Here is a 25,319-nt window from a genome sequence, read left to right as displayed (position 1 = left end):
TAAAAAAAATATATATATTATTAAAAATAGTGACACTAGTGGTGTTAGGGTCATTTTTGACCCGTATACCAAGAAGGTAAAAAATCATTTATTTTTCATAAACTCAAACTTTATTCTACTCCTGATAGCAATTGTTAATTGAGGACATGTCTCTCTCACTCTCAAACATGTAAACATTGAATATTGACAATTTTATTATAGAGACCATCAGAATTAATTAGAATGATGATAAATAATTTTGTTGCGTTAAAATGGCTATTTCTGAGGATATCATGAAGCCTTGTTCCAATAGAGAAATGTAAAGGGTACTTTTTACCTATTTAAACTTGGAAACGGGTCAAAAATGACCCTAACACAATGGAAGGGTTAAACAACTAAAAATGGGATTGGTCTTCAAAATAGTCAATGCAAATTTGCCCTCAATACCCGCCGCATATTTGACTAAATACCTCCAAAAAGTTAGCGACACCCACAGCCACAATACTAGAGGGAGCGTAAACAGCGATCTGGTACCACCCACCCATAAAACAAATACTACAGCACTGCCACCCAGGTGTGGAATAGCCTGACCTCATCCCTCAAAAATATAGATCGCTGGCTTCCTTTAAAACAGCCCTGAAAATTCACCTTTCAGGAGGCCAAAGGGGGAGGTAGTACCACTTCTCCCTTAGACAGACGAGCCCCCCATCCCCCCTCCTTTGACGCGTGCCTGTGAGTCTGTCTGGCAAGGCCGTGGTCATCACGACACACAACATGGAGGAATGTGAATCCCTGTGCACCAGGCTGGCTGTTATGGTCAACGGTCAGCAGAGGTGTCTGGGCAGTCCCCTCAAGAGCAAGTTTGGCAGCGGCTACACCATTACATTACAGTCATTTAGCAGACGCTTTTATCCAAAGCGACTTACAATAAGACCCTGTAATATACCCTGTTTACAGGTGTGAAAGAGCGGGTGATTAATTTATTTTATTTTATTTTTAAGCTCCCAACCTTTTCATGAAAAAAGGGTAAGCAATAGAGAAAGAAACACAGGAAACAAGTGATAATATATAATGAGAACAGACTACAGCCCCTTATATTAAACTAGAGGTTAGGGTGGCTACGCGGCCCTCACACTTACGTCGCACTGCCGATCCGACCAATATGTCTGGGTCATAGTGTTGGGGGCTTTGTCAGAGTACACGTCTGTCTATGTCTCTTCTTGTGCCCATATATGGAGATGTCTGTTTCTTTTTTTTTTTTCTTCAATTTTAATTGAATTGTTTTTACATCGATAACTGAATACATTTTGCGTGAATATTTGCTTGTAGGCCATTTGAATGTTTTGTTTAATTTAGTTAATGTTGGACAGCATTATGTGCAATGACGGTTCGTGTCTCCAACAAACAAAATGCCATACCATGTCAACAACAAAATTCCTATTGAAATAGCTGCGGAATAGCACTCTCTGCACTGTATGGGCATAAAAGGGAGACAGAAACAGACATCTCTGTATGGCATACAGTATATGGAGATCTCTGTATCTGTCAGTCCATGTCCATTTTATGGCCATATATGGAGATCCATGATGTCATCAGTATATGCCCATATATGGGCATGCTGATATGCATATGCCCATATAAGGAGAGCTCTGTATCTGTCAGGCCATGTCCCCTTTATGCCCACATATGGAGATTCCTGATGTCATCAGTATATGCCCGTATATGGGCATGCCCCCTTTGCTGCCCATATATGAGGAATTTTAACCCATTCAATCTGGAAACGCATCTCATAGCTATGTACAAGCTCAGAGCAAAGATTTGAGTTACAAATGTTCCCTTTAAAAATATATATATTCAAAGATTTGCACACATTTTCACGATAAAAAAAGAATAGCAGATCTACAAGCTCATATCGCTAGTGGCTCCAGGGGTAATATACAGACTCACACACAGACAGTATACAGACATCTCATCCTCCACAGAGTTACGCTGTAAATACGAGTACTTGATCTCATACCATATATGGCATCATTATGTCTCTGTCCAATTAGAGCACGGCTGTGATGCACCGACCAGAGAGTTTGGGGTATAAATAAACGTGTCGACGCCACACAATCCTTGTACTGGAAACGGTTTTCAGTTGAAGAGAGAGATGCTCGTTGTCATGATCTGTAAGAAAGGCTTTGCATTGGTAACTATGTTTAAGTCTGTCCTTCTCTGTACACTGCTTATGGCCAGCTCGCTGCTTGTGGCCAGCAGTTGGTCAGCCCTGATCACAGAGGAAGAGGATGTCTTGCTGCTGAGGAAAAGTAACTTCGATGAGGTGTTGAAAGCTCACCCCTACATTCTGGTGGACTTCTATGCCCCATGGTGCGGCCACTGCAAAGAACTGGCCCCGGAGTATGCCAAGGCGGCCCGCATGCTGAAGGCAGAGGGTTCAAATGTCCGCCTCGGTAAGGTAGACGCCACAGAAGAGACAGAGCTGGCCCAGGAGTTTGAAGTCCAGAAATACCCGACCATCGTGTTCTTCAAGGGGGGAGAAAAGGAGTCGCACAAGGAGTACTCTGATGGCAGGCAGGCTTATGACATTGTCAAGTGGCTTAAGAATCGCGCAGGCCCAGCTGTTGCCACCCTGGCCGATGTCATGCAGGCAGAGTCTATGATCGCAAACGAGGTGGCAGTCATTGGCTTCTTCAAGGATTCTGAATCCAAGGACGCTAAAGCCTTCATTAAAGCAGCAGAAACCGTAGATGATATTCCATTTGGGATGACCTCTGATGATGCAGTGTACTCAAAGTTTGAGGTGTCCAAGGACTGCGTGCTCCTCTTCAAGAAGTTTGATGAAGGTCGTAACACCTTTGAAGGTGAGCTTACCGAAGCCAACCTCCTAGCCTTTATTAAGGCCAACCAGCTGCCTCTGGTCACTGAGTTCTCAGTCCAGACTGTCACTAAGACCTTCGGTGAAGAATTCAAGTCCCATATCTTTATGTTCATGTCCAAGGCTGCTACTGACTTTGGGGACAAAATGGACCAATTCAAAAAGGCAGCAGAAGGCTTCAAGGGCAAGATCATGTTCGTCTTCATGGACACTGACGTGAATGACAACAAGAACAACATGCAGACCTTTGGTGTGAAGGAGGGACAATGCCCTGCCATCCGTCTCATCACCCTGGAAGATGAGATGACAGAGTACAGACCAGAGAACGAGGCCATCACCGCTGACAACATCATCGAATTCTGCACACTCTTCACCGAGGGAAAACTCAAGCCCCACCTCACGAGCGATTACATCCCCGAAGACTGTGACAAAAACCCTCCTGAAGTGTTCAACACGACCCGACGCGATGAACGGAGCTCTACCCAGTTTATCAACATGATCAATACGTGTTGTCCAGCGTGCCATAATGCCTACTGGTATGACCAGTATGGTTGTTATTGTGGGATAAATGTCTTCAAGAAAGGGAAGCCAATATGCCCTCTCGATGCCTGCTGCCAGGCCCATGATCAGTGTTGGGAGGAATATTACAGTCGATGTAATGTTCTTCCTGGTGTCAGAGTCTACAAATGGTACTGTGAGGAAAATAAGATAATCTGCGATGGTGGATGGTTCTGCGGCACCACTCCGAACAATGACTGTGAGCAGTTCCTATGTGAGTGTGATAGGAAAGCTACAGAGTGCTTTGGCAAGAACGAATGGCATCAGGAGCATCGCTATATGAACCAGAAGTATTGTGAACCCTGAGACCGGAGACCTCACTCTCTCACGCTAGAGAGCAACGTGGGGGCGGAACTCTCCTACATATTGCCTAAGGAGAGCACCGACAGGTTTGAGTTGCTGTTTGCTGAGCTGGAGGTGAACAGGGAGAAGTTGGGCATCGCCAGCTATGAAGCTTCTGTAACCACCATGGAGGAAGTATTCCTCAGAATGGGGAAACTGGTGGATTCCAGTTTGGACATCCAGGCCCATGACCCACCTTTTTCCCACACATTTTGCTAGCCTAGGATGGCTCAGGGTAGAAGACAGGGTTAACCCTTGCATTGTGTTAGAAAACTACATCCACTTGTGGTGTTAGCGGGTACAATTTGACCCGTGATTTAAATCAGCCCAAAATACAGAAAAAATACAATTATTTTCATTTTTTTCCCTCCCACCTCATAGCTGACTTGTAATGCATTCATATCCATGTAAACACATTTTAAAATATTATTTTGGGTTAGGGCTAGGGTTTCATCTTTCAATATATCTCGTTTTCTATTATAAAAATGTAAAAATTCACTCATAAAATTTCCTATAATGAAGGCAATGGATAATGATGTTATCTAGCTATAATAGAATAATTAAGAATAATGATTTAGAACACACTTCCAAAAAAATGATAATAATAATTAAAAAAAATATATATATTATTAAAAATAGTGACACTAGTGGTGTTAGGGTCATTTTTGACCCGTATACCAAGAAGGTAAAAAATCATTTATTTTTCATAAACTCAAACTTTATTCTACTCCTGATAGCAATTGTTAATTGAGGACATGTCTCTCTCACTCTCAAACATGTAAACATTGAATATTGACAATTTTATTATAGAGACCATCAGAATTAATTAGAATGATGATAAATAATTTTGTTGCGTTAAAATGGCTATTTCTGAGGATATCATGAAGCCTTGTTCCAATAGAGAAATGTAAAGGGTACTTTTTACCTATTTAAACTTGGAAACGGGTCAAAAATGACCCTAACACAATGGAAGGGTTAAACAACTAAAAATGGGATTGGTCTTCAAAATAGTCAATGCAAATTTGCCCTCAATACCCGCCGCATATTTGACTAAATACCTCCAAAAAGTTAGCGACACCCACAGCCACAATACTAGAGGGAGCGTAAACAGCGATCTGGTACCACCCACCCATAAAACAAATACTACAGCACTGCCACCCAGGTGTGGAATAGCCTGACCTCATCCCTCAAAAATATAGATCGCTGGCTTCCTTTAAAACAGCCCTGAAAATTCACCTTTCAGGAGGCCAAAGGGGGAGGTAGTACCACTTCTCCCTTAGACAGACGAGCCCCCCATCCCCCCTCCTTTGACGCGTGCCTGTGAGTCTGTCTGGCAAGGCCGTGGTCATCACGACACACAACATGGAGGAATGTGAATCCCTGTGCACCAGGCTGGCTGTTATGGTCAACGGTCAGCAGAGGTGTCTGGGCAGTCCCCTCAAGAGCAAGTTTGGCAGCGGCTACACCATTACATTACAGTCATTTAGCAGACGCTTTTATCCAAAGCGACTTACAATAAGACCCTGTAATATACCCTGTTTACAGGTGTGAAAGAGCGGGTGATTAATTTATTTTATTTTATTTTTAAGCTCCCAACCTTTTCATGAAAAAAGGGTAAGCAATAGAGAAAGAAACACAGGAAACAAGTGATAATATATAATGAGAACAGACTACAGCCCCTTATATTAAACTAGAGGTTAGGGTGGCTACGCGGCCCTCACACTTACGTCGCACTGCCGATCCGACCAATATGTCTGGGTCATAGTGTTGGGGGCTTTGTCAGAGTACACGTCTGTCTATGTCTCTTCTTGTGCCCATATATGGAGATGTCTGTTTCTTTTTTTTTTTTCTTCAATTTTAATTGAATTGTTTTTACATCGATAACTGAATACATTTTGCGTGAATATTTGCTTGTAGGCCATTTGAATGTTTTGTTTAATTTAGTTAATGTTGGACAGCATATGTGCAATGACGGTTCGTGTCTCCAACAAACAAAATGCCATACCATGTCAACAACAAGATTCCTATTGAAATAGCTGCGGAATAGCACTCTCTGCACTGTATGGGCATAAAAGGGAGACAGAAACAGACATCTCTGTATGGCATACAGTATATGGAGATCTCTGTATCTGTCAGTCCATGTCCATTTTATGGCCATATATGGAGATCCATGATGTCATCAGTATATGCCCATATATGGGCATGCTGATATGCATATGCCCATATAAGGAGAGCTCTGTATCTGTCAGGCCATGTCCCCTTTATGCCCACATATGGAGATTCCTGATGTCATCAGTATATGCCCGTATATGGGCATGCCCCCTTTGCTGCCCATATATGAGGAATTTTAACCCATTCAATCTGGAAACGCATCTCATAGCTATGTACAAGCTCAGAGCAAAGATTTGAGTTACAAATGTTCCCTTTAAAAATATATATATTCAAAGATTTGCACACATTTTCACGATAAAAAAAGAATAGCAGATCTACAAGCTCATATCGCTAGTGGCTCCAGGGGTAATATACAGACTCACACACAGACAGTATACAGACATCTCATCCTCCACAGAGTTACGCTGTAAATACGAGTACTTGATCTCATACCATATATGGCATCATTATGTCTCTGTCCAATTAGAGCACGGCTGTGATGCACCGACCAGAGAGTTTGGGGTATAAATAAACGTGTCGACGCCACACAATCCTTGTACTGGAAACGGTTTTCAGTTGAAGAGAGAGATGCTCGTTGTCATGATCTGTAAGAAAGGCTTTGCATTGGTAACTATGTTTAAGTCTGTCCTTCTCTGTACACTGCTTATGGCCAGCTCGCTGCTTGTGGCCAGCAGTTGGTCAGCCCTGATCACAGAGGAAGAGGATGTCTTGCTGCTGAGGAAAAGTAACTTCGATGAGGTGTTGAAAGCTCACCCCTACATTCTGGTGGACTTCTATGCCCCATGGTGCGGCCACTGCAAAGAACTGGCCCCGGAGTATGCCAAGGCGGCCCGCATGCTGAAGGCAGAGGGTTCAAATGTCCGCCTCGGTAAGGTAGACGCCACAGAAGAGACAGAGCTGGCCCAGGAGTTTGAAGTCCAGAAATACCCGACCATCGTGTTCTTCAAGGGGGGAGAAAAGGAGTCGCACAAGGAGTACTCTGATGGCAGGCAGGCTTATGACATTGTCAAGTGGCTTAAGAATCGCGCAGGCCCAGCTGTTGCCACCCTGGCCGATGTCATGCAGGCAGAGTCTATGATCGCAAACGAGGTGGCAGTCATTGGCTTCTTCAAGGATTCTGAATCCAAGGACGCTAAAGCCTTCATTAAAGCAGCAGAAACCGTAGATGATATTCCATTTGGGATGACCTCTGATGATGCAGTGTACTCAAAGTTTGAGGTGTCCAAGGACTGCGTGCTCCTCTTCAAGAAGTTTGATGAAGGTCGTAACACCTTTGAAGGTGAGCTTACCGAAGCCAACCTCCTAGCCTTTATTAAGGCCAACCAGCTGCCTCTGGTCACTGAGTTCTCAGTCCAGACTGTCACTAAGACCTTCGGTGAAGAATTCAAGTCCCATATCTTTATGTTCATGTCCAAGGCTGCTACTGACTTTGGGGACAAAATGGACCAATTCAAAAAGGCAGCAGAAGGCTTCAAGGGCAAGATCATGTTCGTCTTCATGGACACTGACGTGAATGACAACAAGAACAACATGCAGACCTTTGGTGTGAAGGAGGGACAATGCCCTGCCATCCGTCTCATCACCCTGGAAGATGAGATGACAGAGTACAGACCAGAGAACGAGGCCATCACCGCTGACAACATCATCGAATTCTGCACACTCTTCACCGAGGGAAAACTCAAGCCCCACCTCACGAGCGATTAAATCCCCGAAGACTGTGACAAAAACCCTCCTGAAGTGTTCAACACGACCCGACGCGATGAACGGAGCTCTACCCAGTTTATCAACATGATCAATACGTGTTGTCCAGCGTGCCATAATGCCTACTGGTATGACCAGTATGGTTGTTATTGTGGGATAAATGTCTTAAAGAAAGGGAAGCCAATATGCCCTCTCGATGCCTGCTGCCAGGCCCATGATCAGTGTTGGGAGGAATATTACAGTCGATGTAATGTTCTTCCTGGTGTCAGAGTCTACAAATGGTACTGTGAGGAAAATAAGATAATCTGCGATGGTGGATGGTTCTGCGGCACCACTCCGAACAATGACTGTGAGCAGTTCCTATGTGAGTGTGATAGGAAAGCTACAGAGTGCTTTGGCAAGAACGAATGGCATCAGGAGCATCGCTATATGAACCAGAAGTATTGTGAACCCTGAGACCGGAGACCTCACTCTCTCACGCTAGAGAGCAACGTGGGGGCGGAACTCTCCTACATATTGCCTAAAGAGAGCACCGACAGGTTTGAGTTGCTGTTTGCTGAGCTGGAGGTGAACAGGGAGAAGTTGGGCATCGCCAGCTATGAAGCTTCTGTAACCACCATGGAGGAAGTATTCCTCAGAATGGGGAAACTGGTGGATTCCAGTTTGGACATCCAGGCCCATGACCCACCTTTTTCCCACACATTTTGCTAGCCTAGGATGGCTCAGGGTAGAAGACAGGGTTAACCCTTGCATTGTGTTAGAAAACTACATCCACTTGTGGTGTTAGCGGGTACAATTTGACCCGTGATTTAAATCAGCCCAAAATACAGAAAAAATACAATTATTTTCATTTTTTTCCCTCCCACCTCATAGCTGACTTGTAATGCATTCATATCCATGTAAACACATTTTAAAATATTATTTTGGGTTAGGGCTAGGGTTTCATCTTTCAATATATCTCGTTTTCTATTATAAAAATTTAAAAATTCACTCATAAAATTTCCTATAATGAAGGCAATGGATAATGATGTTATCTAGCTATAATAGAATAATTAAGAATAATGATTTAGAACACACTTCCAAAAAAATGATAATAATAATTAAAAAAAATATATATATTATTAAAAATAGTGACACTAGTGGTGTTAGGGTCATTTTTGACCCGTATACCAAGAAGGTAAAAAATCTTTTATTTTTCATAAACTCAAACTTTATTCTACTCCTGATAGCAATTGTTAATTGAGGACATGTCTCTCTCACTCTCAAACATGTAAACATTGAATATTGACAATTTTATTATAGAGACCATCAGAATTAATTAGAATGATGATAAATAATTTTGTTGCGTTAAAATGGCTATTTCTGAGGATATCATGAAGCCTTGTTCCAATAGAGAAATGTAAAGGGTACTTTTTACCTATTTAAACTTGGAAACGGGTCAAAAATGACCCTAACACAATGGAAGGGTTAAACAACTAAAAATGGGATTGGTCTTCAAAATAGTCAATGCAAATTTGCCCTCAATACCCGCCGCATATTTGACTAAATACCTCCAAAAAGTTAGCGACACCCACAGCCACAATACTAGAGGGAGCGTAAACAGCGATCTGGTACCACCCACCCATAAAACAAATACTACAGCACTGCCACCCAGGTGTGGAATAGCCTGACCTCATCCCTCAAAAATATAGATCGCTGGCTTCCTTTAAAACAGCCCTGAAAATTCACCTTTCAGGAGGCCAAAGGGGGAGGTAGTACCACTTCTCCCTTAGACAGACGAGCCCCCCATCCCCCCTCCTTTGACGCGTGCCTGTGAGTCTGTCTGGCAAGGCCGTGGTCATCACGACACACAACATGGAGGAATGTGAATCCCTGTGCACCAGGCTGGCTGTTATGGTCAACGGTCAGCAGAGGTGTCTGGGCAGTCCCCTCAAGAGCAAGTTTGGCAGCGGCTACACCATTACATTACAGTCATTTAGCAGACGCTTTTATCCAAAGCGACTTACAATAAGACCCTGTAATATACCCTGTTTACAGGTGTGAAAGAGCGGGTGATTAATTTATTTTATTTTATTTTTAAGCTCCCAACCTTTTCATGAAAAAAGGGTAAGCAATAGAGAAAGAAACACAGGAAACAAGTGATAATATATAATGAGAACAGACTACAGCCCCTTATATTAAACTAGAGGTTAGGGTGGCTACGCGGCCCTCACACTTACGTCGCACTGCCGATCCGACCAATATGTCTGGGTCATAGTGTTGGGGGCTTTGTCAGAGTACACGTCTGTCTATGTCTCTTCTTGTGCCCATATATGGAGATGTCTGTTTCTTTTTTTTTTTTCTTCAATTTTAATTGAATTGTTTTTACATCGATAACTGAATACATTTTGCGTGAATATTTGCTTGTAGGCCATTTGAATGTTTTGTTTAATTTAGTTAATGTTGGACAGCATATGTGCAATGACGGTTCGTGTCTCCAACAAACAAAATGCCATACCATGTCAACAACAAGATTCCTATTGAAATAGCTGCGGAATAGCACTCTCTGCACTGTATGGGCATAAAAGGGAGACAGAAACAGACATCTCTGTATGGCATACAGTATATGGAGATCTCTGTATCTGTCAGTCCATGTCCATTTTATGGCCATATATGGAGATCCATGATGTCATCAGTATATGCCCATATATGGGCATGCTGATATGCATATGCCCATATAAGGAGAGCTCTGTATCTGTCAGGCCATGTCCCCTTTATGCCCACATATGGAGATTCCTGATGTCATCAGTATATGCCCGTATATGGGCATGCCCCCTTTGCTGCCCATATATGAGGAATTTTAACCCATTCAATCTGGAAACGCATCTCATAGCTATGTACAAGCTCAGAGCAAAGATTTGAGTTACAAATGTTCCCTTTAAAAATATATATATTCAAAGATTTGCACACATTTTCACGATAAAAAAAGAATAGCAGATCTACAAGCTCATATCGCTAGTGGCTCCAGGGGTAATATACAGACTCACACACAGACAGTATACAGACATCTCATCCTCCACAGAGTTACGCTGTAAATACGAGTACTTGATCTCATACCATATATGGCATCATTATGTCTCTGTCCAATTAGAGCACGGCTGTGATGCACCGACCAGAGAGTTTGGGGTATAAATAAACGTGTCGACGCCACACAATCCTTGTACTGGAAACGGTTTTCAGTTGAAGAGAGAGATGCTCGTTGTCATGATCTGTAAGAAAGGCTTTGCATTGGTAACTATGTTTAAGTCTGTCCTTCTCTGTACACTGCTTATGGCCAGCTCGCTGCTTGTGGCCAGCAGTTGGTCAGCCCTGATCACAGAGGAAGAGGATGTCTTGCTGCTGAGGAAAAGTAACTTCGATGAGGTGTTGAAAGCTCACCCCTACATTCTGGTGGACTTCTATGCCCCATGGTGCGGCCACTGCAAAGAACTGGCCCCGGAGTATGCCAAGGCGGCCCGCATGCTGAAGGCAGAGGGTTCAAATGTCCGCCTCGGTAAGGTAGACGCCACAGAAGAGACAGAGCTGGCCCAGGAGTTTGAAGTCCAGAAATACCCGACCATCGTGTTCTTCAAGGGGGGAGAAAAGGAGTCGCACAAGGAGTACTCTGATGGCAGGCAGGCTTATGACATTGTCAAGTGGCTTAAGAATCGCGCAGGCCCAGCTGTTGCCACCCTGGCCGATGTCATGCAGGCAGAGTCTATGATCGCAAACGAGGTGGCAGTCATTGGCTTCTTCAAGGATTCTGAATCCAAGGACGCTAAAGCCTTCATTAAAGCAGCAGAAACCGTAGATGATATTCCATTTGGGATGACCTCTGATGATGCAGTGTACTCAAAGTTTGAGGTGTCCAAGGACTGCGTGCTCCTCTTCAAGAAGTTTGATGAAGGTCGTAACACCTTTGAAGGTGAGCTTACCGAAGCCAACCTCCTAGCCTTTATTAAGGCCAACCAGCTGCCTCTGGTCACTGAGTTCTCAGTCCAGACTGTCACTAAGACCTTCGGTGAAGAATTCAAGTCCCATATCTTTATGTTCATGTCCAAGGCTGCTACTGACTTTGGGGACAAAATGGACCAATTCAAAAAGGCAGCAGAAGGCTTCAAGGGCAAGATCATGTTCGTCTTCATGGACACTGACGTGAATGACAACAAGAACAACATGCAGACCTTTGGTGTGAAGGAGGGACAATGCCCTGCCATCCGTCTCATCACCCTGGAAGATGAGATGACAGAGTACAGACCAGAGAACGAGGCCATCACCGCTGACAACATCATCGAATTCTGCACACTCTTCACCGAGGGAAAACTCAAGCCCCACCTCACGAGCGATTACATCCCCGAAGACTGTGACAAAAACCCTCCTGAAGTGTTCAACACGACCCGACGCGATGAACGGAGCTCTACCCAGTTTATCAACATGATCAATACGTGTTGTCCAGCGTGCCATAATGCCTACTGGTATGACCAGTATGGTTGTTATTGTGGGATAAATGTCTTAAAGAAAGGGAAGCCAATATGCCCTCTCGATGCCTGCTGCCAGGCCCATGATCAGTGTTGGGAGGAATATTACAGTCGATGTAATGTTCTTCCTGGTGTCAGAGTCTACAAATGGTACTGTGAGGAAAATAAGATAATCTGCGATGGTGGATGGTTCTGCGGCACCACTCCGAACAATGACTGTGAGCAGTTCCTATGTGAGTGTGATAGGAAAGCTACAGAGTGCTTTGGCAAGAACGAATGGCATCAGGAGCATCGCTATATGAACCAGAAGTATTGTGAACCCTGAGACCGGAGACCTCACTCTCTCACGCTAGAGAGCAACGTGGGGGCGGAACTCTCCTACATATTGCCTAAGGAGAGCACCGACAGGTTTGAGTTGCTGTTTGCTGAGCTGGAGGTGAACAGGGAGAAGTTGGGCATCGCCAGCTATGAAGCTTCTGTAACCACCATGGAGGAAGTATTCCTCAGAATGGGGAAACTGGTGGATTCCAGTTTGGACATCCAGGCCCATGACCCACCTTTTTCCCACACATTTTGCTAGCCTAGGATGGCTCAGGGTAGAAGACAGGGTTAACCCTTGCATTGTGTTAGAAAACTACATCCACTTGTGGTGTTAGCGGGTACAATTTGACCCGTGATTTAAATCAGCCCAAAATACAGAAAAAATACAATTATTTTCATTTTTTTCCCTCCCACCTCATAGCTGACTTGTAATGCATTCATATCCATGTAAACACATTTTAAAATATTATTTTGGGTTAGGGCTAGGGTTTCATCTTTCAATATATCTCGTTTTCTATTATAAAAATTTAAAAATTCACTCATAAAATTTCCTATAATGAAGGCAATGGATAATGATGTTATCTAGCTATAATAGAATAATTAAGAATAATGATTTAGAACACACTTCCAAAAAAATGATAATAATAATTTAAAAAAATATATATATTATTAAAAATAGTGACACTAGTGGTGTTAGGGTCATTTTTGACCCGTATACCAAGAAGGTAAAAAATCATTTATTTTTCATAAACTCAAACTTTATTCTACTCCTGATAGCAATTGCTAATTGAGGACATGTCTCTCTCACTCTCAAACATGTAAACATTGAATATTGACAATTTTATTATAGAGACCATCAGAATTAATTAGAATGATGATAAATAATTTTGTTGCGTTAAAATGGCTATTTCTGAGGATATCATGAAGCCTTGTTCCAATAGAGAAATGTAAAGGGTACTTTTTACCTATTTAAACTTGGAAACGGGTCAAAAATGACCCTAACACAATGGAAGGGTTAAACAACTAAAAATGGGATTGGTCTTCAAAATAGTCAATGCAAATTTGCCCTCAATACCCGCCGCATATTTGACTAAATACCTCCAAAAAGTTAGCGACACCCACAGCCACAATACTAGAGGGAGCGTAAACAGCGATCTGGTACCACCCACCCATAAAACAAATACTACAGCACTGCCACCCAGGTGTGGAATAGCCTGACCTCATCCCTCAAAAATATAGATCGCTGGCTTCCTTTAAAACAGCCCTGAAAATTCACCTTTCAGGAGGCCAAAGGGGGAGGTAGTACCACTTCTCCCTTAGACAGACGAGCCCCCCATCCCCCCTCCTTTGACGCGTGCCTGTGAGTCTGTCTGGCAAGGCCGTGGTCATCACGACACACAACATGGAGGAATGTGAATCCCTGTGCACCAGGCTGGCTGTTATGGTCAACGGTCAGCAGAGGTGTCTGGGCAGTCCCCTCAAGAGCAAGTTTGGCAGCGGCTACACCATTACATTACAGTCATTTAGCAGACGCTTTTATCCAAAGCGACTTACAATAAGACCCTGTAATATACCCTGTTTACAGGTGTGAAAGAGCGGGTGATTAATTTATTTTATTTTATTTTTAAGCTCCCAACCTTTTCATGAAAAAAGGGTAAGCAATAGAGAAAGAAACACAGGAAACAAGTGATAATATATAATGAGAACAGACTACAGCCCCTTATATTAAACTAGAGGTTAGGGTGGCTACGCGGCCCTCACACTTACGTCGCACTGCCGATCCGACCAATATGTCTGGGTCATAGTGTTGGGGGCTTTGTCAGAGTACACGTCTGTCTATGTCTCTTCTTGTGCCCATATATGGAGATGTCTGTTTCTTTTTTTTTTTTCTTCAATTTTAATTGAATTGTTTTTACATCGATAACTGAATACATTTTGCGTGAATATTTGCTTGTAGGCCATTTGAATGTTTTGTTTAATTTAGTTAATGTTGGACAGCATTATGTGCAATGACGGTTCGTGTCTCCAACAAACAAAATGCCATACCATGTCAACAACAAAATTCCTATTGAAATAGCTGCGGAATAGCACTCTCTGCACTGTATGGGCATAAAAGGGAGACAGAAACAGACATCTCTGTATGGCATACAGTATATGGAGATCTCTGTATCTGTCAGTCCATGTCCATTTTATGGCCATATATGGAGATCCATGATGTCATCAGTATATGCCCATATATGGGCATGCTGATATGCATATGCCCATATAAGGAGAGCTCTGTATCTGTCAGGCCATGTCCCCTTTATGCCCACATATGGAGATTCCTGATGTCATCAGTATATGCCCGTATATGGGCATGCCCCCTTTGCTGCCCATATATGAGGAATTTTAACCCATTCAATCTGGAAACGCATCTCATAGCTATGTACAAGCTCAGAGCAAAGATTTGAGTTACAAATGTTCCCTTTAAAAATATATATATTCAAAGATTTGCACACATTTTCACGATAAAAAAAGAATAGCAGATCTACAAGCTCATATCGCTAGTGGCTCCAGGGGTAATATACAGACTCACACACAGACAGTATACAGACATCTCATCCTCCACAGAGTTACGCTGTAAATACGAGTACTTGATCTCATACCATATATGGCATCATTATGTCTCTGTCCAATTAGAGCACGGCTGTGATGCACCGACCAGAGAGTTTGGGGTATAAATAAACGTGTCGACGCCACACAATCCTTGTACTGGAAACGGTTTTCAGTTGAAGAGAGAGATGCTCGTTGTCATGATCTGTAAGAAAGGCTTTGCATTGGTAACTATGTTTAAGTCTGTCCTTCTCTGTACACTGCTTATGGCCAGCTCGCTGCTTGTGGCCAGCAGTTGGTCAGCCCTGATCACAGAGGAAGAGGATGTCTTGCTGCTGAGGAAAAGTAACTTCGATGAGGTGTTGAAAGCTCACCCCTACATTCTGGTGGACTTCTATGCCCCATGGTGCGGCCACTGCAAAGAACTGGCCCCGGAGTATGCCAAGGCGGCCCGCATGCTGAAGGCAGAGGGTTCAAATGTCCGCCTCGGTAAGGTAGACGCCACAGAAGAGACAGAGCTGGCCCAGGAGTTTGAAGTCCAGAAATACCCGACCATCGTGTTCTTCAAGGGGGGAGAAAAGGAGTCGCACAAGGAGTACTCTGATGGCAGGCAGGCTTATGACATTGTCAAGTGGCTTAAGAATCGCGCAGGCCCAGCTGTTGCCACCCTGGCCGATGTCATGCAGGCAGAGTCTATGATCGCAAACGAGGTGGCAGTCATTGGCTTCTTCAAGGATTCTGAATCCAAGGACGCTAAAGCCTTCATTAAAGCAGCAGAAACCGTAGATGATATTCCATTTGGGATGACCTCTGATGATGCAGTGTACTCAAAGTTTGAGGTGTCCAAGGACTGCGTGCTCCTCTTCAAGAAGTTTGATGAAGGTCGTAACACCTTTGAAGGTGAGCTTACCGAAGCCAACCTCCTAGCCTTTATTAAGGCCAACCAGCTGCCTCTGGTCACTGAGTTCTCAGTCCAGACTGTCACTAAGACCTTCGGTGAAGAATTCAAGTCCCATATCTTTATGTTCATGTCCAAGGCTGCTACTGACTTTGGGGACAAAATGGACCAATTCAAAAAGGCAGCAGAAGGCTTCAAGGGCAAGATCATGTTCGTCTTCATGGACACTGACGTGAATGACAACAAGAACAACATGCAGACCTTTGGTGTGAAGGAGGGACAATGCCCTGCCATCCGTCTCATCACCCTGGAAGATGAGATGACAGAGTACAGACCAGAGAACGAGGCCATCACCGCTGACAACATCATCGAATTCTGCACACTCTTCACCGAGGGAAAACTCAAGCCCCACCTCACGAGCGATTACATCCCCGAAGACTGTGACAAAAACCCTCCTGAAGTGTTCAACACGACCCGACGCGATGAACGGAGCTCTACCCAGTTTATCAACATGATCAATACGTGTTGTCCAGCGTGCCATAATGCCTACTGGTATGACCAGTATGGTTGTTATTGTGGGATAAATGTCTTCAAGAAAGGGAAGCCAATATGCCCTCTCGATGCCTGCTGCCAGGCCCATGATCAGTGTTGGGAGGAATATTACAGTCGATGTAATGTTCTTCCTGGTGTCAGAGTCTACAAATGGTACTGTGAGGAAAATAAGATAATCTGCGATGGTGGATGGTTCTGCGGCACCACTCCGAACAATGACTGTGAGCAGTTCCTATGTGAGTGTGATAGGAAAGCTACAGAGTGCTTTGGCAAGAACGAATGGCATCAGGAGCATCGCTATATGAACCAGAAGTATTGTGAACCCTGAGACCGGAGACCTCACTCTCTCACGCTAGAGAGCAACGTGGGGGCGGAACTCTCCTACATATTGCCTAAGGAGAGCACCGACAGGTTTGAGTTGCTGTTTGCTGAGCTGGAGGTGAACAGGGAGAAGTTGGGCATCGCCAGCTATGAAGCTTCTGTAACCACCATGGAGGAAGTATTCCTCAGAATGGGGAAACTGGTGGATTCCAGTTTGGACATCCAGGCCCATGACCCACCTTTTTCCCACACATTTTGCTAGCCTAGGATGGCTCAGGGTAGAAGACAGGGTTAACCCTTGCATTGTGTTAGAAAACTACATCCACTTGTGGTGTTAGCGGGTACAATTTGACCCGTGATTTAAATCAGCCCAAAATACAGAAAAAATACAATTATTTTCATTTTTTTCCCTCCCACCTCATAGCTGACTTGTAATGCATTCATATCCATGTAAACACATTTTAAAATATTATTTTGGGTTAGGGCTAGGGTTTCATCTTTCAATATATCTCGTTTTCTATTATAAAAATTTAAAAATTCACTCATAAAATTTCCTATAATGAAGGCAATGGATAATGATGTTATCTAGCTATAATAGAATAATTAAGAATAATGATTTAGAACACACTTCCAAAAAAATGATAATAATAATTTAAAAAAATATATATATTATTAAAAATAGTGACACTAGTGGTGTTAGGGTCATTTTTGACCCGTATACCAAGAAGGTAAAAAATCATTTATTTTTCATAAACTCAAACTTTATTCTACTCCTGATAGCAATTGCTAATTGAGGACATGTCTCTCTCACTCTCAAACATGTAAACATTGAATATTGACAATTTTATTATAGAGACCATCAGAATTAATTAGAATGATGATAAATAATTTTGTTGCGTTAAAATGGCTATTTCTGAGGATATCATGAAGCCTTGTTCCAATAGAGAAATGTAAAGGGTACTTTTTACCTATTTAAACTTGGAAACGGGTCAAAAATGACCCTAACACAATGGAAGGGTTAAACAACTAAAAATGGGATTGGTCTTCAAAATAGTCAATGCAAATTTGCCCTCAATACCCGCCGCATATTTGACTAAATACCTCCAAAAAGTTAGCGACACCCACAGCCACAATACTAGAGGGAGCGTAAACAGCGATCTGGTACCACCCACCCATAAAACAAATACTACAGCACTGCCACCCAGGTGTGGAATAGCCTGACCTCATCCCTCAAAAATATAGATCGCTGGCTTCCTTTAAAACAGCCCTGAAAATTCACCTTTCAGGAGGCCAAAGGGGGAGGTAGTACCACTTCTCCCTTAGACAGACGAGCCCCCCATCCCCCCTCCTTTGACGCGTGCCTGTGAGTCTGTCTGGCAAGGCCGTGGTCATCACGACACACAACATGGAGGAATGTGAATCCCTGTGCACCAGGCTGGCTGTTATGGTCAACGGTCAGCAGAGGTGTCTGGGCAGTCCCCTCAAGAGCAAGTTTGGCAGCGGCTACACCATTACATTACAGTCATTTAGCAGACGCTTTTATCCAAAGCGACTTACAATAAGACCCTGTAATATACCCTGTTTACAGGTGTGAAAGAGCGGGTGATTAATTTATTTTATTTTATTTTTAAGCTCCCAACCTTTTCATGAAAAAAGGGTAAGCAATAGAGAAAGAAACACAGGAAACAAGTGATAATATATAATGAGAACAGACTACAGCCCCTTATATTAAACTAGAGGTTAGGGTGGCTACGCGGCCCTCACACTTACGTCGCACTGCCGATCCGACCAATATGTCTGGGTCATAGTGTTGGGGGCTTTGTCAGAGTACACGTCTGTCTATGTCTCTTCTTGTGCCCATATATGGAGATGTCTGTTTCTTTTTTTTTTTCCTTCAATTTTAATTGAATTGTTTTTACATCGATAACTGAATACATTTTGCGTGAATATTTGCTTGTAGGCCATTTGAATGTTTTGTTTAATTTAGTTAATGTTGGACAGCATTATGTGCAATGACGGTTCGTGTCTCCAACAAACAAAATGCCATACCATGTCAACAACAAGATTCCTATTGAAATAGCTGCGGAATAGCACTCTCTGCACTGTATGGGCATAAAAGGGAGACAGAAACAGACATCTCTGTATGGCATACAGTATATGGAGATCTCTGTATCTGTCAGTCCATGTCCATTTTATGGCCATATATGGAGATCCATGATGTCATCAGTATATGCCCATATATGGGCATGCTGATATGCATATGCCCATATAAGGAGAGCTCTGTATCTGTCAGGCCATGTCCCCTTTATGCCCACATATGGAGATTCCTGATGTCATCAGTATATGCCCGTATATGGGCATGCCCCCTTTGCTGCCCATATATGAGGAATTTTAACCCATTCAATCTGGAAACGCATCTCATAGCTATGTACAAGCTCAGAGCAAAGATTTGAGTTACAAATGTTCCCTTTAAAAATATATATATTCAAAGATTTGCACACATTTTCACGATAAAAAAAGAATAGCAGATCTACAAGCTCATATCGCTAGTGGCTCCAGGGGTAATATACAGACTCACACACAGACAGTATACAGACATCTCATCCTCCACAGAGTTACGCTGTAAATACGAGTACTTGATCTCATACCATATATGGCATCATTATGTCTCTGTCCAATTAGAGCACGGCTGTGATGCACCGACCAGAGAGTTTGGGATATAAATAAACGTGTCGACGCCACACAATCCTTGTACTGGAAACGGTTTTCAGTTGAAGAGAGAGATGCTCGTTGTCATGATCTGTAAGAAAGGCTTTGCATTGGTAACTATGTTTAAGTCTGTCCTTCTCTGTACACTGCTTATGGCCAGCTCGCTGCTTGTGGCCAGCAGTTGGTCAGCCCTGATCACAGAGGAAGAGGATGTCTTGCTGCTGAGGAAAAGTAACTTCGATGAGGTGTTGAAAGCTCACCCCTACATTCTGGTGGACTTCTATGCCCCATGGTGCGGCCACTGCAAAGAACTGGCCCCGGAGTATGCCAAGGCGGCCCGCATGCTGAAGGCAGAGGGTTCAAATGTCCGCCTCGGTAAGGTAGACGCCACAGAAGAGACAGAGCTGGCCCAGGAGTTTGAAGTCCAGAAATACCCGACCATCGTGTTCTTCAAGGGGGGAGAAAAGGAGTCGCACAAGGAGTACTCTGATGGCAGGCAGGCTTATGACATTGTCAAGTGGCTTAAGAATCGCGCAGGCCCAGCTGTTGCCACCCTGGCCGATGTCATGCAGGCAGAGTCTATGATCGCAAACGAGGTGGCAGTCATTGGCTTCTTCAAGGATTCTGAATCCAAGGACGCTAAAGCCTTCATTAAAGCAGCAGAAACCGTAGATGATATTCCATTTGGGATGACCTCTGATGATGCAGTGTACTCAAAGTTTGAGGTGTCCAAGGACTGCGTGCTCCTCTTCAAGAAGTTTGATGAAGGTCGTAACACCTTTGAAGGTGAGCTTACCGAAGCCAACCTCCTAGCCTTTATTAAGGCCAACCAGCTGCCTCTGGTCACTGAGTTCTCAGTCCAGACTGTCACTAAGACCTTCGGTGAAGAATTCAAGTCCCATATCTTTATGTTCATGTCCAAGGCTGCTACTGACTTTGGGGACAAAATGGACCAATTCAAAAAGGCAGCAGAAGGCTTCAAGGGCAAGATCATGTTCGTCTTCATGGACACTGACGTGAATGACAACAAGAACAACATGCAGACCTTTGGTGTGAAGGAGGGACAATGCCCTGCCATCCGTCTCATCACCCTGGAAGATGAGATGACAGAGTACAGACCAGAGAACGAGGCCATCACCGCTGACAACATCATCGAATTCTGCACACTCTTCACCGAGGGAAAACTCAAGCCCCACCTCACGAGCGATTACATCCCCGAAGACTGTGACAAAAACCCTCCTGAAGTGTTCAACACGACCCGACGCGATGAACGGAGCTCTACCCAGTTTATCAACATGATCAATACGTGTTGTCCAGCGTGCCATAATGCCTACTGGTATGACCAGTATGGTTGTTATTGTGGGATAAATGTCTTCAAGAAAGGGAAGCCAATATGCCCTCTCGATGCCTGCTGCCAGGCCCATGATCAGTGTTGGGAGGAATATTACAGTCGATGTAATGTTCTTCCTGGTGTCAGAGTCTACAAATGGTACTGTGAGGAAAATAAGATAATCTGCGATGGTGGATGGTTCTGCGGCACCACTCCGAACAATGACTGTGAGCAGTTCCTATGTGAGTGTGATAGGAAAGCTACAGAGTGCTTTGGCAAGAACGAATGGCATCAGGAGCATCGCTATATGAACCAGAAGTATTGTGAACCCTGAGACCGGAGACCTCACTCTCTCACGCTAGAGAGCAACGTGGGGGCGGAACTCTCCTACATATTGCCTAAGGAGAGCACCGACAGGTTTGAGTTGCTGTTTGCTGAGCTGGAGGTGAACAGGGAGAAGTTGGGCATCGCCAGCTATGAAGCTTCTGTAACCACCATGGAGGAAGTATTCCTCAGAATGGGGAAACTGGTGGATTCCAGTTTGGACATCCAGGCCCATGACCCACCTTTTTCCCACACATTTTGCTAGCCTAGGATGGCTCAGGGTAGAAGACAGGGTTAACCCTTGCATTGTGTTAGAAAACTACATCCACTTGTGGTGTTAGCGGGTACAATTTGACCCGTGATTTAAATCAGCCCAAAATACAGAAAAAATACAATTATTTTCATTTTTTTCCCTCCCACCTCATAGCTGACTTGTAATGCATTCATATCCATGTAAACACATTTTAAAATATTATTTTGGGTTAGGGCTAGGGTTTCATCTTTCAATATATCTCGTTTTCTATTATAAAAATTTAAAAATTCATTCATAAAATTTCCTATAATGAAGGCAATGGATAATGATGTTATCTAGCTATAATATAATAATTAAGAATAATGATTAGAACACACTTCCAAAAAAATGATAATAATAATTAAAAAAAATATATATATTATTAAAAATAGTGACACTAGTGGTGTTAGGGTCATTTTTGACCCGTATACCAAGAAGGTAAAAAATCATTTATTTTTCATAAACTCAAACTTTATTCTACTCCTGATAGCAATTGCTAATTGAGGACATGTCTCTCTCACTCTCAAACATGTAAACATTGAATATTGACAATTTTATTATAGAGACCATCAGAATTAATTAGAATGATGATAAATAATTGTGTTGCGTTAAAATGGCTATTTCTGAGGATATCATGAAGCCTTGTTCCAATAGAGAAATGTAAAGGGTACTTTTTACCTATTTAAACTTGGAAACGGGTCAAAAATGACCCTAACACAATGGAAGGGTTAAACAACTAAAAATGGGATTGGTCTTCAAAATAGTCAATGCAAATTTGCCCTCAATACCCGCCGCATATTTGACTAAATACCTCCAAAAAGTTAGCGACACCCACAGCCACAATACTAGAGGGAGCGTAAACAGCGATCTGGTACCACCCACCCATAAAACAAATACTACAGCACTGCCACCCAGGTGTGGAATAGCCTGACCTCATCCCTCAAAAATATAGATCGCTGGCTTCCTTTAAAACAGCCCTGAAAATTCACCTTTCAGGAGGCCAAAGGGGGAGGTAGTACCACTTCTCCCTTAGACAGACGAGCCCCCCATCCCCCCTCCTTTGACGCGTGCCTGTGAGTCTGTCTGGCAAGGCCGTGGTCATCACGACACACAACATGGAGGAATGTGAATCCCTGTGCACCAGGCTGGCTGTTATGGTCAACGGTCAGCAGAGGTGTCTGGGCAGTCCCCTCAAGAGCAAGTTTGGCAGCGGCTACACCATTACATTACAGTCATTTAGCAGACGCTTTTATCCAAAGCGACTTACAATAAGACCCTGTAATATACCCTGTTTACAGGTGTGAAAGAGCGGGTGATTAATTTATTTTATTTTATTTTTAAGCTCCCAACCTTTTCATGAAAAAAGGGTAAGCAATAGAGAAAGAAACACAGGAAACAAGTGATAATATATAATGAGAACAGACTACAGCCCCTTATATTAAACTAGAGGTTAGGGTGGCTACGCGGCCCTCACACTTACGTCGCACTGCCGATCCGACCAATATGTCTGGGTCATAGTGTTGGGGGCTTTGTCAGAGTACACGTCTGTCTATGTCTCTTCTTGTGCCCATATATGGAGATGTCTGTTTCTTTTTTTTTTTCCTTCAATTTTAATTGAATTGTTTTTACATCGATAACTGAATACATTTTGCGTGAATATTTGCTTGTAGGCCATTTGAATGTTTTGTTTAATTTAGTTAATGTTGGACAGCATTATGTGCAATGACGGTTCGTGTCTCCAACAAACAAAATGCCATACCATGTCAACAACAAGATTCCTATTGAAATAGCTGCGGAATAGCACTCTCTGCACTGTATGGGCATAAAAGGGAGACAGAAACAGACATCTCTGTATGGCATACAGTATATGGAGATCTCTGTATCTGTCAGTCCATGTCCATTTTATGGCCATATATGGAGATCCATGATGTCATCAGTATATGCCCATATATGGGCATGCTGATATGCATATGCCCATATAAGGAGAGCTCTGTATCTGTCAGGCCATGTCCCCTTTATGCCCACATATGGAGATTCCTGATGTCATCAGTATATGCCCGTATATGGGCATGCCCCCTTTGCTGCCCATATATGAGGAATTTTAACCCATTCAATCTGGAAACGCATCTCATAGCTATGTACAAGCTCAGAGCAAAGATTTGAGTTACAAATGTTCCCTTTAAAAATATATATATTCAAAGATTTGCACACATTTTCACGATAAAAAAAGAATAGCAGATCTACAAGCTCATATCGCTAGTGGCTCCAGGGGTAATATACAGACTCACACACAGACAGTATACAGACATCTCATCCTCCACAGAGTTACGCTGTAAATACGAGTACTTGATCTCATACCATATATGGCATCATTATGTCTCTGTCCAATTAGAGCACGGCTGTGATGCACCGACCAGAGAGTTTGGGGTATAAATAAACGTGTCGACGCCACACAATCCTTGTACTGGAAACGGTTTTCAGTTGAAGAGAGAGATGCTCGTTGTCATGATCTGTAAGAAAGGCTTTGCATTGGTAACTATGTTTAAGTCTGTCCTTCTCTGTACACTGCTTATGGCCAGCTCGCTGCTTGTGGCCAGCAGTTGGTCAGCCCTGATCACAGAGGAAGAGGATGTCTTGCTGCTGAGGAAAAGTAACTTCGATGAGGTGTTGAAAGCTCACCCCTACATTCTGGTGGACTTCTATGCCCCATGGTGCGGCCACTGCAAAGAACTGGCCCCGGAGTATGCCAAGGCGGCCCGCATGCTGAAGGCAGAGGGTTCAAATGTCCGCCTCGGTAAGGTAGACGCCACAGAAGAGACAGAGCTGGCCCAGGAGTTTGAAGTCCAGAAATACCCGACCATCGTGTTCTTCAAGGGGGGAGAAAAGGAGTCGCACAAGGAGTACTCTGATGGCAGGCAGGCTTATGACATTGTCAAGTGGCTTAAGAATCGCGCAGGCCCAGCTGTTGCCACCCTGGCCGATGTCATGCAGGCAGAGTCTATGATCGCAAACGAGGTGGCAGTCATTGGCTTCTTCAAGGATTCTGAATCCAAGGACGCTAAAGCCTTCATTAAAGCAGCAGAAACCGTAGATGATATTCCATTTGGGATGACCTCTGATGATGCAGTGTACTCAAAGTTTGAGGTGTCCAAGGACTGCGTGCTCCTCTTCAAGAAGTTTGATGAAGGTCGTAACACCTTTGAAGGTGAGCTTACCGAAGCCAACCTCCTAGCCTTTATTAAGGCCAACCAGCTGCCTCTGGTCACTGAGTTCTCAGTCCAGACTGTCACTAAGACCTTCGGTGAAGAATTCAAGTCCCATATCTTTATGTTCATGTCCAAGGCTGCTACTGACTTTGGGGACAAAATGGACCAATTCAAAAAGGCAGCAGAAGGCTTCAAGGGCAAGATCATGTTCGTCTTCATGGACACTGACGTGAATGACAACAAGAACAACATGCAGACCTTTGGTGTGAAGGAGGGACAATGCCCTGCCATCCGTCTCATCACCCTGGAAGATGAGATGACAGAGTACAGACCAGAGAACGAGGCCATCACCGCTGACAACATCATCGAATTCTGCACACTCTTCACCGAGGGAAAACTCAAGCCCCACCTCACGAGCGATTACATCCCCGAAGACTGTGACAAAAACCCTCCTGAAGTGTTCAACACGACCCGACGCGATGAACGGAGCTCTACCCAGTTTATCAACATGATCAATACGTGTTGTCCAGCGTGCCATAATGCCTACTGGTATGACCAGTATGGTTGTTATTGTGGGATAAATGTCTTCAAGAAAGGGAAGCCAATATGCCCTCTCGATGCCTGCTGCCAGGCCCATGATCAGTGTTG

At 43.6% G+C, this 25,319-nt stretch overlaps 1 protein-coding gene across 1 annotated transcript in view; it reads left to right on the top strand.

The window, feature by feature from the left end:
- LOC308081193 (uncharacterized protein) overlaps positions 1–25,319 on the top strand; it is a gene marked incomplete at both ends in the record, with an annotated part of 136,468 nt that overhangs the window by 89,448 nt on the left and 21,701 nt on the right. Inside the window, 6 exon segments of the mRNA XM_080457582.1 lie at positions 6,583–7,630; positions 7,634–7,728; positions 10,948–12,093; positions 15,314–16,459; positions 19,680–20,825; positions 24,045–25,190. Coding sequence (XP_080313708.1) covers positions 6,583–7,630; positions 7,634–7,728; positions 10,948–12,093; positions 15,314–16,459; positions 19,680–20,825; positions 24,045–25,190 — 5,727 coding nt within the window.

The sequence above is a fragment of the Gymnoscopelus braueri genome, assembly GCF_963280865.1.
Source record: "Gymnoscopelus braueri genome assembly, contig: SCAFFOLD_177, whole genome shotgun sequence".
NCBI classification, from domain to species: Eukaryota; Metazoa; Chordata; class Actinopteri; order Myctophiformes; family Myctophidae; genus Gymnoscopelus; species Gymnoscopelus braueri.
Note: the sequence above shows the minus strand (reverse complement) of the source record. Positions and strands in the feature narration are given on the sequence as shown.